General features: G+C 36.3%; 1 protein-coding gene across 10 annotated transcripts in view; it reads left to right on the plus strand.

The window, feature by feature from the left end:
- The window catches only part of ARID1B (AT-rich interaction domain 1B), a 435,055-nt gene that overhangs the window by 115,937 nt on the left and 300,563 nt on the right, over nucleotides 1-18,555 (plus strand). For all 10 annotated transcript variants that reach the window (XM_038526412.1, XM_038526413.1, XM_038526417.1 and 7 more), the window contains exon 3: nucleotides 12,815-12,964. In XM_038526412.1, the coding sequence (XP_038382340.1) occupies nucleotides 12,815-12,964 (150 nt within the window). The remainder of the gene's footprint in view (nucleotides 1-12,814; nucleotides 12,965-18,555) is intronic.

Below are 18,555 nucleotides of genomic sequence, written 5' to 3' on the forward strand. Positions count from 1 at the left end.
GTGGGTTTTAAAAACATGAACATCCTGTAGCTTGACACTTATTTTAAAGTTTAGAAACTCCTGCTTTTCTAACGTGTATGTTTTGGACTGTTTTGACTTTTGGTCTGGTAATCTTCTTGTTTTCTTCCTTTCTTTCTTTCTTTCTTTCTTTCTTTCTTTCTTTCTTTCTTTCTTTCTTTCTTTCTTTCTTTCTTTCTTTCTTTCTTTCTTTCTAAGAATTTATTTATGTATCTTAGAAGGCACGTGCGTGCATACTTGAGCAGGGGGAGGGACAGAGGGAGAGAATCTCAGGCAGACTCCTTGCTGAGTGTGGAGCCCTTCTTGGGCTTCTATCTCATGACCCTGAGATAGTGACTTGAGCCAAAATCAAGAGTTGGCTGCTTCACCAATGGAGTCACCCAGGCGCCCTTTCTTGTATTTTTTTTTTTAAACTTAAAACAACTCAAAGATTATGTTCACTGATGCCAAACTACCTGTTGCAGTTTGGGCAGTAATATAACAGGAAAGTTGGAAACTCCACATGGCTTTCCCAGTGACATGAATTTGTCACTAAGTAAATGACCGAGCATGCCTGTTTTCCTGGGGACATGTTCTCCTGGATGGAGATAGCTGAACCCCTACATGGCAGCACAAGCCTTTTTTTTGTTTCCTTTCCTTTTTCAAGTAGCTTTTTCTAGGAAAATGCTGCTTCTGTGAGCAGAATTGACCTATTTATTAGTACAGATTGCCTTCAGAGGCCTTCATTGCTTTCTGTATGCACTGTGATCTCCACAGAGGTAGAGCTTTGTGCACATCACGTCAGTGTATTTCCACAGTTATGATTCTCTGATTTAGAATGGACTACCTATGTTTGGTATGGAAAATAGTTATTTTTGATTTTGTTTTAAATGTAAATGCTGGTAACCTAGATGTCAAAGCTTCCATGTTAGAAATGAACATGGTCCTTTCACTGTTAATTTTTTTCTTTGCTTACATTATTATATAAATAAGGCATGTAGGCTCGCTTCTAGATGTGTTTTTCTGCCCTGTGATAGTTTATGAAAGATTTTAGACCACTTGTTTTTGCCTGTCGCTTCTGTTTTCTTCAAGAATAGGTGGTGTGAATTAAGTCTTTTGCTCTTAGGCACACCCTCCCTTTTCCTCCTGCGGTACCAAATTTATATACATTGGAAATATGCTGTCTTTTTTAGCCAAAATTTTTGGAATGGGATTTATCGTCTTATGCATTGCACACAGACTTTTTCTCTGAAGCTGCAAATTTTTTCCTGTTATGCTTCTGTTTTATCAGAAAGTGTACTGTGGCCTTTATAGATCTGTGATATCGAATGCCCTCGATGGATCCTTGGGAAGAAAGTGTTTTAAAGTGCATAATTAGGGTACTTGAGCATAAAACTACAATTATACACTTGTGTGTTAATTTTGTGTACAGTAAGACTTTAGTTCAACACTGGTTGTAAATGAGAGAGGAAGCATTTTACTGCCAGTGAATGTCTGCATTTTATGAATACTTAAAAACAAAATCTCCTCTAATTGGCTGACCTGGGAGGAAAGGTGAAAACATCTGTAGTTAGGAGGGAGAGGTGAGAATATAGAATGTGTACTACAGGCTTTTTAAAGAAGTAACTAGAAAAGTAATCTTACTCTTATGTGCAGCCATACTTGCTGTGCCTTTGGAAGCATTCATGCTATTTTAGTTGTGCCTCCACAGTGGAGACTAGCAGAGTGCAAGCATTTTGATAAGCCAGTGAAATTAATCAAGGGCAGAGTAGAATATAGCATTCGTTACTCAAATTCTTTGTGCTAGCATTAGGGGGCACTCCTTGGAGCTTGGAGTTAATTTTATGAAAATTAAAGGATGTACCACTTTATGAAATGGATAATAATGTTCCAGAACTGGTTACCCTCAAGAGGTAGCATGGACTTAGAAATATAAATTAATTTAAGAAGGGTATAAATAAATTCATGGATAATAGAATGATAATGATTATAAAGAGGAAATAAAGGCTGTTAAGGACATATCCCTGACTTCTGGAAATTGAGGTCACGAGAGACACTACCATTTAGTTCCCACAGCCATATAGAATATTCGCTCTGCAGAACATGGTCTGACCTAGTATTTACGTAAGCTGTGTTTTGCTAAATATAGAGTAGTTGGACTTAGAATAAGCAGTGAAATTTTGTAGACAATTAATAATTGTGAAGATAGAAGTCCAAGAGAGATTGTATGTATATTATTTTCATTGTGTTTATGTTTATAATCTTATATTGTGTCCACCTGTCAAAGAAGTTTTAGAAAACAAATGTGATGAGGAAAGATTCATATATGTCACAAATGAGAACTTCTCAACTTTATTTCACAAATCACAAAGAAATTTATTGTCTTACCTAGAGAGAACAAACTGATGGTTGCTAAAAGGGAGGTGGGTGGGAGGGGTAAGGGGGAAATAGGACATTTGTAATGATGAGCATGGAGTAATGTGTAGAATTGTTGACTCACTATACTGTACACCTGGAGTTAATACACTTTATGTTAACTACACTGGAATTAAACTTCAAGAAAAAAAGAGAATGTGGAAAACACAAAAACTAAAAATGGAAAGTGAAAAATCTACCATATTGTATTTATCCAAAGAAATCTGTTAATATTTGTTATGTTTCAGGTAACTATTGACAAATAATGCTACAGATCAATCAACTTGAAAGTTAAGTGATATTTATTTTTATACCCATGGGTCTGTGAGTTAGTTGGACTGATTTGGAGTGGACTCCACTGGGTTTAGGTCCAGACAAGAAATATGGGGTTGGGTCCCCTGCATGTGGTTTATTTTGTAGCCCCAGATGAGACTGAAGAGCTTCTTCAAGGTACTTACTTCTATCTTCCAGTGAGATGATAGGATGGGATGTAAGCTGGGCCAGGGAACAGTGGGTGGGGCTGTGGATGAAACAACATTGGCCTTAAATTGATAATTACTTAAACTGTAGATTTAAGTAATACTATTCCTTCTACTATTGTATATATTTAAAATTTTACATAATAAAGAGTTAAATTTGTAAAAAAACAAACAAACAATTTTTTAAGAATTTACAAAACTTCTAAGCTAAAGGAGAGGGTTAAACCAGCCTAGATATGTTGGTAGTTTTCAGGCTCTAAAACAGCTGTGTTTGAGGCCTGGAAGTTATCTGTTAGGAATAAGGACATGGACCGAACGGAAGTGTGCTCCATAGCAACATGAACTGTGTAACTGGCCTGTTTGTGTGGTTGGTCATCCAGCCTGTTCTGGTATTGAAGACACTGCTTGACCCTGGAGTGTTTTGCCAACTCCTCCTCCAGCTCTGGGTAGTCTTTTCCTCTTACTCAAAGGAAATGACAGAATTTGAAGGAATGTAGCTTGAGCGTTCGATGCATACAGTAAGCACTCAATCTGCATTTGTTGATAGTTTCTTGTTTTTTCAAGCAGGATGGAGTACTCTCAGGAAATTGTGGAGGTTTGTTATTTTGTTTTTTTTTTTTTTTTCCTTAGACAAGCCTAAGGACAAGATTTATTTTTCTTTTTAAAATAAGAAAGTGAGGGGGTGTGGGGGGGAAACCTAAATTGTTTAGAAGTCTCAATTCGGAACTTAGCTTAAGGGATTGTAGGTCATGGAGCAGTTGTAGGATCTTGACCTTGTAAACTTTTTTTTATTACCTTCAAGCACATTATTTTTGACTGGACATGTTGACATAATAAAATTTCCTCATGCAGTTGGTTCCACCACACATCGGCTTAGCATCTGAGTTCCTTGCTGTGGGGAATTTTCAATCTGACTCTTACGCATGGAAAACAGTGTTTGATCTTTCTGTGAAATCGGAAGCCAGCAGAATTCGCCACAGTAATGACTAAAATGTAACTGTTGTGAATTTAGGATTTTTCCTATGCTTTTCCCCTTCCTATTTTGTGGAATTTACCTGAAGGGGCTGAAGCTTATGATGAAAACAAACAAACAAATGAAAATTAAGGAGCTTTCTGCTGTTAAAGGCAAATTTATAACACATTTTTTGGAGAATTCTTGAATAGACCACAATAAATAATCCAAAATAACTTGTATTTTGTTCTAGATTTAGGAAAAACAGAGTTGGTTTAGGAAATGATAGATAATATTTTGATGTTTATTCCTTTAGGCTATTAATTCTTTACTCGTATAACTACACATACACAGATTTTTATATTAAAAAACAGCATTTTACTACATATACTGTTTTATAACCTACCCCTTAAGGTACACCGTAATAATGCTTCTTGCTATTAAATACATATTATCTACAATGGGATTCATTAATCTGATATTATTGAATCTCGAACCCCCCTCCTCCCCAGCTAATCCTTGTTGGACATTTAGGCTGTTTCCATATTTTTCAATGGGGATGCTTTCATGGTGGGAGGGGGTAAATTCCTTGCTATACATATCTTTGCATACTTGTTTCACATTTCTTTTTCCTTAAGATAAAATCTTAAAAGTAGAATTCTGGGTTGCAGAGATATTGTTTCTGTATATATTATGACTTGCCTCAGATATTTGAATTTATACACCCACTGATTATTTCAATATACCCAATTGCTGTGTACTGTTTTGGATTATGTAAAGTAGAAAATATGAAAACTTCCTGTGAAGCACCTGGGAACAGTCATTATCAAGTAGGGAATTTACATGTAGGCATAAATGAGGCAGTGAGGATTTAACCTAAATATGTTATAAAATATGTGAAGTTAAAAGTTCAGCTACTTTGGTTATTAAGTATATATATACATATTCTGCTAGTAGTTTTTAAAGGTATAACTTACACACAATAAAATGCTCAGATGTTAAGTGTACCATCTGATGAGTTTTGACACATATGAACAGCCATGGAACTATCACCCCAATTAAGATACAGAATATTTTCATTATTCCCAGAAAATTCCTTCATGCCTCTTTTCAGCCATTCGTTACAGCCTGCAAACAGTGTTGTGATCTTTCTATATAAATTAGGTTTGTGTGATTCTGAATTTCATATAAACAGATAATACTGTGTGTTGATTGTGCACACTTAAGGTAGTTCTGGAGGGAACTGTAAATACTAAACCAAACTGTACTTAAAACAAAAGGATCTGAAGGTGATGTGAATATCATATGGAGTAAGAACAATAGGTCTTTCAAAAGAATGAAGTTAGACTTACACTATATACAAAAAAAACCTCAAAATGGATTACAGATCTAAACATAAGAGCTAAAGGTATAAAACTCTTAGAAGGGGGGCACCTGGCTGGCTCAGTTGGTGGAGTTTGTGACTCTTGATCATGGGGTTATGAGTTCGAGCCCCACATCGGGCATAGAGATTATCTATCTATCTATCTATCTATCTATCTATCTATCTATCTATCTATAATCAAGATTACATATATATAGATATATATAGATATAGATAGATAGATAAAACTCTTAGAAAGCAAAGGGGAAAGCTTCATGACATGAGATTTGGCAGTAATTTCTTGGATGTGAAACCGAACGCACAGGCAATAAATGAAAAGATAGATTACATCAAAATTAAAAACTGTGTGTCAAAGGACACTAGCAAGAGAATAAAAGGGCAACCAACAGGAGAGAATATTTGTAAATCATATATCAAGTAAGGGATTAATATCCAGAATATATAATGCACTCTTATAGTTCAACAACAAAAAACCCAATTAAAATATTGGCAAAGGACTTGAATACATTTTTCCAAGTAAGATAAACAAATAGCCAATAAGCATGCAGAAGATGTTTAATATCACTAATCATTAGAAAAATGAAAAGTCAAATCCACAATAAGTATGATACCACTTCACACCCTTTAGAATGGCTATTACAAAAAAACAGAACACAGTAAATGATATCAAGGATGTGGGGAGATTGGAATACTTGTGCACTGCTGGTGGGAATATAAAATGGTACAGCCACTGCAAAAAACATTATGGCGTTTCCTCAAAGAATTAAACATAGAGCCACCAGATGATCCAGCAGTTCCACTACTGAGTTTTTATTCAAAGACTTGAACAGATGTTTATATGTCCATTTTCATGGCAGTATTCTCTACAATAACCAAAAAGTAGGAACGACTCAAGCATCCATGACAGATGCCTAGATAAAATGATAACCTTGTATTTTAAAATGTCTGTGATAAATTTAGTACAATTTAAGTCATTTCTTTTGATCTTAAATTATTTCTCTCTAAAAGGAAGGACAAAACTGATAATGTAAATAGATTCAGATAATCCAGAGATGACAGATCTGTAATAGAAACCAAGGTGTATTTTAGGACCATAACTTTCTAGCTCACGTCAAGGAGGATTATAATATCTGTTCCTAATGTTGTGAGCTGTTGTGGAGATAGAACATTGCACTGAACCATTGTGTAGCTCAAGGCAGAAAGCTCTTATGTTTATATGTCAGTCGTGTGTGATTTACAGTATATGATTTATATACTTCTTCCATGAGGTTCAGTCAACAAGTATTCATTGAGCCCTTAATACAGGCCAGGCTCTCTGAGTACAATGATGAGCTAAACTGCCAAGCCCCTCCCCCTTTTATTAAATTAGTTTCAGAGGTAGAATTTAGTGATTCATCATGTGCATATAACACCCAGTGCTCATTACATCAGGTGCCTCCTTAATGCCCATCACCTAATTATAAGGCTCCATTTTCTATAGAACTTACTTTTCAGTGGGCGTGGTGGTATATTTGTAGTCTGATAGACTTGAGAAATCCCAGACTGAAAGGTAGATGGGTTTCGTTTCTTTCTTTCTTCTTTTCTTTTCTTTTCTTTTCTTTTCTTTTCTTTTCTTTTCTTTCTTTGGGGAGGTGGTAGGTAGTGGCGGCTGTGTGGGGTGGGGGGCGGGGAGGGGAGTGGAGGGATTAGGTATGGCCCCGAAGGCTTTGCCTGTAACTTCTTTCCTTCCTTCCTTCCTTCCTTCCTTCCTTCCTTCCTTCCTTCCTTCCTTCCTTCCTTCCTTCCTTCCTTCCTTCCTTCCTCCTTCCTTCCTCCTCCCCCTTCCCCTTCTCCTTCTAAAAGATTTTATTTATTTATTCACGAGAGAACACAGAGAGAGAGAGGCAGAGACACAGGCAGACGCGGGAATAGATGCCCAGTCCCCAGGGTCAGGCCCTGGGCTGAAGGCGGCGCTAAACTGCTGAGCCACCCGGGCTGCCTGGGTAGATGGGTTTCTTAAGGATTTAACAAATCCTTTGATATGCTAGTATGTTGTTTTATTTTTTTGTTTATTTCTCAAGCTTTTTTGATTATAGAATTTATTTCTGTGAGTTAACTTGCCTGATTAGTGTCCCTTGTAGGTGCCATCGGGAAATGCTGGCATAAAGTCCTTACTGTAAGAGATTTACCAATCAGTAGGAAGCAAAGAAGATCATAATGAGTCTTTGGCCTAATCTTGCCCCAGGTAGAGGCCTAGAACAGATTAGGGCACCTGGCATAGTAATCAGGGATGGGTCTCTGGAGCAAAGTTCTAGCTGGGCCTCTTTAAATAAAGCAGCACAACAAGGCACTTTCCTCTCCAGGCCCTCTCCAGGGGTCTGTCTCTTGCCTTGTGTGCATGCTGGCTTATCTTCCATGCCTCTGCCTTTTGGGGGAGGGGGGATGTGGGATAGGGTAGAGGTGACATCTTTAGTTTAGAATTTTAAATTATGAAATAACTTAGGCATACAGAAAAGTGCAGAAACAAATATAACAGACACTTGTGTAACTACCCCAGGATTGTTAAGTGTTACCATTTTGCCACATCTGCTTCATATCTCCTTCATTCTTTAAAGGGAAAAAATGCAAGGCTGAAGCTTGACTCCATCTTTTCCTCTCTCCCTTCTCCAGAGAATGTCATATATTTCCTCCAGTGCATACTTTTGTGTTTTTACTGTGTGTATATATACGTGTATATATATACACACACACATATATACATATATATGTATCCATAAGCAATGTATACTGTTTAGTGTATTAAAAATGCATACCAGGTGTGTTATGCTGCATTCTTTTGTTGCTTTTTAAAATTCAGCATTATATTAGATTTGAACTATTTTGATATGTAGGCTTAACTACTTTTTTTTTTTTTTAAAGGAAACTACTGTATAGAATTCCATTGTATGCCTATAGCAAAATTTTTCCCCCCATTTACGTACAGTATTAGAGTTAGATTGTGTCCTCTTTCTGGCTTTTGTAAATAGCATTGCATCAAATACCCTTCTTGGGACACATATGAATGTTTCATGGATATATATTTATAAGGGGGAATTGCTGGGTCAGAGGGTCAGTGCACCTTTATACTTGGTGAGGAAATGGTTTTCTACAATTTCTTTAGGAAGAAAAACGGAGAGAAGATAAACCTTGATATTTCTCCAATTTTGAAGTATGAGCAAAGAGTTCAGGGTAAGGTAAAGTGAAAAATCGGCCTGGCATTTCTGCACATTTAACATCATACAGGGATGTGAAAGTTAATACTCATGTTTTTTATCAGAGTGGTTTCCTAAAATAAATATTTAAAGTAAATAAATCATTTTTAGCTATACTTTTCTAATAATATATGAAAGCATTCATATTTCTTGGAAAATTGGAATAAATTTTTTGTTATTATGTGTGCTCATGCTCCACTGTAAGATCTTCTTTATTTAGAAATGAGTGGAATACATTCTTGTTTTTCTTGTTTTTAGATAACAGAAAGGCTCTGATCTCAGGCATTTTCTGGAGATTTCCATTTAGTTTAGTGTTGTGATTTTTTTATTCAAACCATGATAAAGGTCCAAAGCATTTGCTGCATAATAATGACTTTTAGAGGGTTAGCAGTGAATAACCAAGAGCACCGTGCGGCTGTGAACATGAAGTCCAGTGTTTTGGCTATTGGATGAAGCTGAACATACTTGTAACCAAGAGTTGAGTGTGGTACAAGTGATTTCAGTTTTATGAGGTGTTCCTTCATTCGTTTCATTTTTTATATAATAAAACGTTTTTATTTTTTATATAATAATCCTTTAATTTAGTAATCCACTGAATAACATCCATTCATTCAATAAACACTGGGTGACTGGCAGGCCCACTTCCAGTAGGCATTCCAGGAATGTGGGAGTTTAGAGTCTAGTGATGAGGACAAACACTACACATAGCACATAACTAAGGGGTTGACTAACGAAGTCCGATCATCTCCCCTATGGTAAAGTAAAGTTGCAAATGGCCTGAGAAAGATGATTGGAGCTGTGCTTGAGTAATTAGGCTGGTCAGGGAAGAGGAGGGCACCTGAGCTAGAAGTGCTTTCTGACTCCAACTCCCAGCACTTGGTTCCTGGTACTCAGTAACTCTTGGTTAAATTTTCCTTGCACTCAACCTTCTGGTAATCTCATTTAGCCTGAGTGTTTGAGAACCAAGACATAAACAAGAAGACTCTCAGTAGCCAACATTGGTTTTACCAAACTCGAGGCAGTCAAAGTTCTTGTGCTTTCCTCATGGACAACTCCCCTTGGCCTTCCTGTTTTTAATCAACATTGCTGGTTTCTCGTCTTCAGCAGGTTCTGTTGAGGGTGGAGGTGGGAGTGATGAGATGTGGCTAAGAGCACTGGTGGCTGGTGAGACCGATGGTTCAGGGGCACCAGGGTTATGCCATGGGACTTGTGTAAACAGCGAGGCTCTGGGGCCCTCCATGTAAGGGCTCAATCTCTCCATTTCATAATAATGACTTCTTCATTCAGGATGTCAGAAAAGCATATAATAGACCTTTGAAAGCCCTGCATCTAACATGATTAAAAGCAATATTGATCATTAAAGATTTAGACTTTAGTTGTAGACAATTGAGCTATTGTATTTAGAAATTGATTTGTAGAGATAAAACTTAGGAAATAATATTTTGGAGATAGCACTACAACTGATAATTTAACAAGTAATAGCACCTATGTAGCATTCCAAGTAGGATTACTAGATTGCTGGTTATAACAGTTATTAATATGAATTAATAGAGAAAGCCCTATTTTACAGATGAAAATGTAAGATGGATATCGCTATATGATTGATCATATTCATGCAAGTGAAGCACAGTAGGACTTGGATTTAGATCTTTCTAACCCAGAGATTCTTTAGCTAAACAGATTTTAGTGATCTCTGTTGCAGTGTGGCTCCTATGTAAGGGCAGTAGACCAGATTCAGTTGATTGGCACTGGGGACCCACGTCTAACTGGTAGTCCAATTGTATTGGGTTATAAATCACCTCAGCCCAGGCTCACAGAGGGTGAGGTGCCAGGTAGGTTAGTACCAAACGAATTAGGCCATGTATCTAAAAGGAGAGCAAATAGGTTTTAATTTTGCAAGACAGGAGTAAAATCGCCCAAGCAGAAGTTTTTGATGGTTTCTCCTCTGAAGTTTGCTGTGTTCTGCAGATTATTGCTGCAGTTCCATTAAAGATTTGCTTATACTCTGACCCACCTTACTTTGCCTCACCTAACACCTCAACTTGCTCCGTAGCTTTTCAGAGCTGGAATAAAATAGTAAGAGATTCTATTAAGTTCATGACTGCTCTAGTGTTAGCTGCTGCCACAATATGTCCTGTTGTCTTTCTTAGAAAATAGAGCCCCGCTCCCCAAAACAACACTTTCATATTGTGTGTAAAGGTTTCTGTAAACCAGAAAGTCAACATATTAAAGTATAACTCATAGGGGAGTTGCCGGCTGTGTTGATTGAGTTTTACAGTCATTTTAACACTGGCAAAAGTGTTATCCTAACTGCTTCAAATCAAACTGCAAAGATGCTTGTGTGAAATATAGTATTAGATATCAAATCAACATATGGGTGCTGAACGGAGGGATATGTGTTGTGGTAGTATATGATATTCTAGCATGTGGAGTTGTATTTTATGGAAATTCTTTGGCTTGGCTTATGGCAGGGACATACATTCATTATGAGATATCAAGCTGTAAAATAAATAAAAGCAAAGAATTCAACTGTGCAGTTAAATGGTTTTCAATACAAACTTGTCTGCTCTACTAACTTAGGGTCTGTGTGATGAGGCATTCGTGAGCCGTTGTGGCCAAATGTTTGTGATCATTGCTGACAGTCCTGGACAATAATCTAGATCAGGTCACAAGGAAAATGAACTCTAACTTTTGCATTTTCCCGGTTTACTTCACTGTATGTGTTAGGAATTACTGTGCTAATTTAGTCTTAGAGGTGAAGTATTTAATATTTTCCTCCTTTTTTACCATTTCTTTTCATTCAGTATTTGATAGTGATTGCATTTTTAAATGTGTATCTGGAACTGGTCACTGAATTCTTTTTTTTTTTTTTAATTTGTATTTATTTATGATAGTCACAGAGAGAGAGAGGCAGAGACATAGGCAGAGGGAGAAGCAGGCTCCATGCACCGGGAGCCCCATGTGGGATTCGATCCCGGGTCTCCAGGATCGCACCCTGGGCCAAAGGCAGGCGCCAAACCGCTGCGCCACCCAGGGATCCCTGGTCACTGAATTCTTAACTGTGTGGGCTTATGGAGCTCTAGTTGTTGGGGTTCTCAAGTGGACGGTATTGTGTTATTAACAGAATGACTTTACTGTCCTCTCTGGAGTGCTTTTTGCTATCCTCGTATCTGTTTTTCTTTTTCTCTGTTCCTGTCTCTCCCACTTAGAAAATAAAAAGGCAATAGATTTTTCATATGAAAAAAATATTGTTCATGTGTACAATTTGTTGTTTGAGAAAGGACTTTTCTTTGAGCAAGGATTTTAAGGATTTTTAGGTTCATGTAAATTAGAGATGGAGGAAACTCACTTAGGCCATTTTTGCCTATATCTGGCATTTGCGTCTAGCACACTTTGCTTTACACCATTACCTGTTTTATCAACTAGGAAAATACTACTCTAATATTAGATACGAATATTTTTCCTTTAAGAACTCACGTTGTTGGTTATATTGGGTTACATACATAATACTGTCTTCTAAAAGAGTTGTATTTGATTATAAAGCATTATAGTTTCTTGTTTAGCAGGAACAGCAGATGGAATTGTTAATATAACTGGTACAGTGTCTGCTACTATGTAGTTGGGACTTTTTGAACTTAGTTGAAACAAAACCACACCCTATATGAGTACTCAAGCCATAAGCATCCAACAGAATATTAGTAAGTGGGCTTGGATGGTTGGAGTTCATTTTAATTTTGAGTGTTGCATGAAAATGGATTAGCATTATGCTTCGTTGACTTTCTTAGCACAGGGTATCATTTTTTTTCCTTCACATACAGTGTTTTATTAGCTTAAAGTGTACAACAATATAGTGATTCACCAATTCAGTGGAGGCTATTTTTTCACATCAGTATTAGGAGATTTTTCCCCCCACTGGATTTTTTTTTAAGATTTTATTTATTTATTCATGAGAGACACAAAGAGAGAGGCAGAGACATAGACAGAGGGAGAAGTGGTCTCCTCACAGGGATCTTGTATGTGGGACTCAGTCCCCAGACCCGAGATCATGCCCTGAGCCAAAGGTAGATGCTCGACTGCTGAGCCACCCAGGCATCCCCCATCACTGGATTTTTATGAGGTTATCAATATTTGATTATCTGATGAAATCTTATTTCTTAAAACAGTCAAATTATCTTTTTACTTCATTGATACCATGCTAATAGAAGGCAGTATGACGATTTATGTAATGAAGATTAAAGATACTGAATTCAGTTGCTTAGCAAAGATCCCACTTCATGTTGCTGAATTGAAACCGTATTTGATTTCATTAAATTGCACATTTTGACTTTCTCACTTGTTTTGTTTGACTTGTTGACAGATGCCACCTCAGTATGGACAGCAAGGTGTGAGTGGTTACTGCCAGCAGGGCCAGCAGCCTTACTACAACCAGCAGCCACAGCCTCCACATCTCCCTCCGCAGGCCCAGTACCTGCCATCCCAGTCCCAGCAAAGGTACCAGCCACAGCAGGTGAGCACCACCACTGGTCCCCCAGACCCCCCAAACTGTTTTCAGGGTCTGCGTGCAAGGGCCAGACACAGCTCAGAGACAGCTTCCTCTCCTGCTTTAAAAATCCTGTTCTCAAGTGGGAAGAAAATGTGGTTTTGAGAAAGTGTAAAGCTGAACCTAATCTAAACTTTTCATTTGTTATGAATGGATGTTTGAAATTAAAGAGTGAGAAGAATACACTTATTCAGAAAAGTGGCTTTATTGATTTAATCTTGCTCGTTGGCACCTACATGGTATTTTTATCTTGAGCTATTTTTTGGTTGTTTTAATGGTAAATGCTACTATATCAAAACATTGTTGCCTTTGGCAGTGTTATTCCTCTTAAACTAACTTATAGACAGATAATCACTTCAATTACGATATATTAAAACACTAAAGGGAATCATACTAAGCAGTTTGGAGTTTGAGTTAGCCTCACTGAATACTCTTATACATTATTGAGCAGTATATTTCAGCTGATGTGATTTGTAGAAAAATTGTACATATGCATTTGATAAAATGATTCAGTCTCATCTTGTTTTAGAGATTGTCATTGAGTGATTGATATTAAAAGGTACTGTGAGCTCAGGACTCTTACTCTGAATCCAGATAAATGTTTCATAGCACTTCTAGTGATAAGCATCAGAATATAATTTTCCATTTCATATTTTCCTTTCTTCTTCTTCTTTTGTGGGGTGCTGTAGTGAAGAGAGGGAAGACAATGACTTCGTTATTCAGTTTTTAGTGTCTTGCACATCTTAAAGAGATTGATGCAAAGCAGTGTATATAAATATATGAAGCTTAGTTTTAATGCAGCTGATTTCTTAAGTATTTTCTTGGGTTCATTGGCGTCTTTTCCCACGTGACTTATATTTAAGAGAATTTTATTAATATTTAAAATAATTTTAAAGAGAGTTTATGACTTTAAACAGAACATGTTAAAACAACAGCTGAGATCAAAGATCCTGTAGCATCTTGTTTTTTTGCATAGGTTTTCAAAATTCTGACATTACATAAAGAGAAGTATGGAGGTAGGAATATATATTATTTCAGAGTTATTTGGTCTAGTACTTTATTAAGATGTGAGAAAACTAAATAACCTTCCAATATCATTTCTTTTTTAAGTGAGACTGGTATCTGGGTTTATGATATATAAAGTTATAGGCTTTTTCAAGGGTTTTCCTGAACCTTATTGAACTTCTGGATAAACATAGAATATTTTGTCATGCCATCAAAATTTAAGAAGAACTGAATAGAAAGATTACATTAGTCATTTTACGTTAGTGCTGAAATGAATCTCTGATTGTAAAACCAGTTTGATTAAGGATTCTGAGTGCCTGTCATTTCCTTCAAGACCAAGCTCAAATTTACTTCCTTTATGAAGCATTCACTGATGACTTCTACCACATGGCAATTAGTTATTTAATATCCTTCACATTTAAATATTTAAAGCATACTACAGGTGAAATCTTACTTTAATGAATACTATTTTAATATGCTTAGTTTAGGTCTATTTTATGATTTGAAACTATTATTGATGTGAATGTAGTAAATCATATGGTAAGAAATACTGTATATATAACCATGATTCTCTAACATAAATATTGTCATTTTTGTATATTCCGAGAAAAACAAAAATTCTTCTGATTGTGTTGGGAAGTTTTTCTTGTTTTCTTACTCCCTATCTATAGAATGTCTAAGTATTTTTTAAGTTTTATTGCGCTCATTATGGGACAAAGAGATGGAAGGCAGAGATAGGTAACCGAATCAGAGGGTCTTATTTGATAGGAAGAACTTCGGTTTTTAGGGAGTTAGATGTTCAGATAGATGTGGAAAGTTTACCTAGGAGATAAGATTTAGCATTTTAGATATGGTTAGTGCTCCCAAAACAGTAATCCCCTCAAACTGTATCCCAAAACAAAGTAAAAATAACCAATAGAATATTTTCAAAAATCAAGCTGAATTTTAATAAGTATTTGTCATTCTGAATTCACATACGTTTAAAAACCAAAGACACTCAACTATATTTAATGTAGTGAGCCAGTAGTTCCTAACAGACAGAATGTTCTTTTCTGCAGACTTCTCTTGTTTCCAAACAGCATACATGGTGTATTGATTTTTATATTAGAGAGTCAATTAGCAAATAATACTTGGTGTCTTTTGTTAATATGATTAATACAAGAAGCAATTTTAAGGTTCCATTAAGATGCTTGCTCTATGTCTTTAAATTTGTTAACATGTTATATTTAACATGATTTGAGTAATCAATACATTCATATATTTCAAAAATGAAAAAGTACAAGGGAAAGGATATGAATAAAAGTCTCCCAGAAGAGTCCTCCTACCTAGTTCACCACCCATCTCAGCCTTTGCCAGACAACCACTGTAGTAGTTTATTGTACAGCTTTCTGGAGTATCTTTATACAAAGAAGCAAGATACCATATTTTAATTTTTACTCTTATTTTTACACAAATGGTAACATACTATAACATACACACTGTTCTGTTCTCTATCATCCTCCTCCCCCACCCACCAAAATATAGTTTCTATAGATCTTGCCCAAAGGAGTACATGAAGCAAGGCTTCATTTTTTTTCATAGCTTTGTTTGATTTTATGGACATACCATGATAATATTAAACCAGTTCTCTTGATGGTCATTTAGACTGTTTTTAATTATTTGCAACTCAGATAATACTGTCATGATAAACTTTGTATGTATCATTTCATAAATGTGCTAGTGTATGTATATGATGAATTCCTGAAAGTGGCTTAAGTGTGTCAGTTGGTATATGCCAGTTATAATTTGGTAAATATTGCCAGATTGTTCCTTTGAGGGGTTGTACCAATTTATACTCACACCATCAATATGTGAGAGTACCTGTTTGCCTAAACATGTGCCAGTAGCATGGTTTACTAAGCTTCTGGAGTTTTGCCAATCTGATAATGTAATTTTAATTTGCATTTATCTTGTTTTGAGTTGTATTGAATGTCTTATCTACTTTTTTAAAAATTAAAAAAAATTTTTTTTGAATGTCTTATCTACTTAAAAGCATTTGCATTTCCTCTTTTTTAAATTGTGAATTCATATCTTTTTATCTTGAATTTTTCTATTCAATTGTTGGTCTTTTAAAAATTGATTTAATAAAACTGTATAGGGAGACTGGATCTTTATTTATGATATGAGTTACTAGCCACTTCCCCCATTTTATCACTAATCTTTGGTACTATTTATGATTTATTTATGTATTTGGTCATGCAGAGGGGCTTTTTAAATTAAAAAAAAATTTGTGTAGTCAGAATTATCAATCTTTTCTTTTAAGATAATACGGATTTTTATTTAGTGGGTGTATGAGACCTATACTCCAGTATTTACAAAGGAACTCTCCCATGTTATTTTGTAATATTTTCATAGATTCATTTTTGCATTTCACTTACCCTAATCCAGCTTAATTCTTTATTTTGCCAGATCTTTTTTAAAAAAATATTTTATTTAAATTCAGTTTGCCAACATACAGTATAACACCCTATTTTGATAGATCTTTAAGTGCCTTTTCTTGTGTAGGCTATTGTCTTCAAGCTCTAGAGAGAAAATGAATGTGTATATGGGTGTGTATACACACACACCCTATTTGGTTAGGATAAAGAGATTTATTGTAAGGGATTGGCTTACACAATTACAGAGGCTGGCAGGTCCGAAATCTGCAGTGTGGCAGGCTGGAGACTCAGGAGAATTGATGGCGGAGATGAAGTCTGAAGCATTCTGGATTGATTCCCTCTTAGTTGGAGAGGCTGGTCTTTTTGCTCTGTTCTGGCCTTCAACTGATGCCTGCCTGATCTGCATTACTCAAAGTCACTGATTTAAATGTTAATTTAATCCAAAAACACTCTCCATGTTGACACATAAATTTAACCATTAGTTACCTTTCCCCAATGGATTCGAGATCCCTCTTTCATTATTTGCTGAATTCCCTTAGGTATAATGTTTGAGGTTCTTCTGGGTTTTTTATTCTTTTCGTTGATCCTTCTATTAATGCACCAATACTGCCCTGTCTTCACTATTCTTTTTTAGTGTTATCTTGGCTGTTGTGTTTATTATGGCTATTACAGACATTGGTAGTGATGCCTGTAAAACCAATAATAACAATAAACTCTTCATTTCTTTCATTCATTCATTCATTCATTGATTCATGAGAGACAGAGAGAAGCAGAGACATAAGCAGTGGGAGAAGCATGCTCCCCACAGGGAGCCCAATGCAGGACTTGATCCCAGGACCCCTGGATCAGGACCCCTGGATCATGTCCTGAACTGATAGCAGACGCCTAACCACTGAGCCACCCAGGCATCCCTAAACTCTTCATTTCTTACCATGCTTTTTCCTAGGAATTTTTCTTTTTTGTTATAATAATGACATTTTTCTTATTATAAATTTACCCTTTTCATTTTCTATGAGACAGATGATACTTATAAAAGAGAAACAGTGAAACAAAAGTAAGTACCTAGTTTGAACAATTTTTGCCTTGTTGAAGCCCACTCACCACACATGAAGAACACAGTTGTGATAAAACAAGTTGGGTTTAAGTAGTTGGGTTGTTATAGGCCAGAAAGATTGGGTATACTTCTGAGAGCCTCAGGAACATCATGGGAAGATAGGGTTGGGGTGCGTGCTGGATGATTCTAAGAGGGATTTGGAAAGTGGGGGTCAGCCCGAGATAGGCTGCTCTCAAGAAGCTGGGATATTTGGTAATTAGATGTCTTAATTTTTATCCATGAGACAGGACATTTGAAGTGGGGCCAGATGGTCATGGATAAAGAAGCAATAGCCACTTAAGGTAGTAGTTAGGAGAGATGGGTGTTCTGTCATTTTTGTTGTCAGTGACCTCGTCGAGCTCTACTTTCAGCTCAGGTCATGCTGTGGGCTGCTTGTTCTCATGGTCTGTTGTCCATCTCTTCTTGAGTTCTTGTTCTGCCACCCCTCATCTTTCTGAATGACCTCTCCGTTTTTCCATTGTTTGGGTATTTTTTTAATTTCCTTTAGAACATTCTTCAAAAAGAGTTGTACTTTTTTTGTTAGAATGAATTCTATATACCTTATTTTTTTGTTGCCATTGTAAATTGTATCCTTTTCAGCATTTTTATTTTCTCATTATTATTGGTGTATACAAATATAATGAACTTTATTACATTTTTTTTCGGTCCAGTGACACTTTAAGTTCTTGTTAATTCTATCAGCATTTTATAGATTCTCTTAAGTTTTCTCAATTTTTTAAAATAATGGTTGCTTTAGAATAGCCCCGGTGGCACAACGGTTTAGCGCCACCTGCGGCCCCTGGGTGTGATCTTGGAGACCCGGGACTGAGTCCTGCATTGGGCTCCCTGCAAGGAGCCTGCTTCTCCCTCTGCCTCTCTCTCTCTCTCTCTCTGTCTCTCTGAATAAATAAATCTTTAAAAAGAAAAGTTGCTTTAAAAAAAAAAAATCATCCCCCTACCCGTCTTTTTTGCAGACTAGTTTCTCCGGAGCATTGTTTGAAAGGGCTGTCCATTCTTTTTTTTTTTTTTTTTTTAAGATTCTG

Source organism: Canis lupus, chromosome 1 (genome assembly GCF_011100685.1).
Source record: "Canis lupus familiaris isolate Mischka breed German Shepherd chromosome 1, alternate assembly UU_Cfam_GSD_1.0, whole genome shotgun sequence".
NCBI classification, from domain to species: Eukaryota; Metazoa; Chordata; class Mammalia; order Carnivora; family Canidae; genus Canis; species Canis lupus.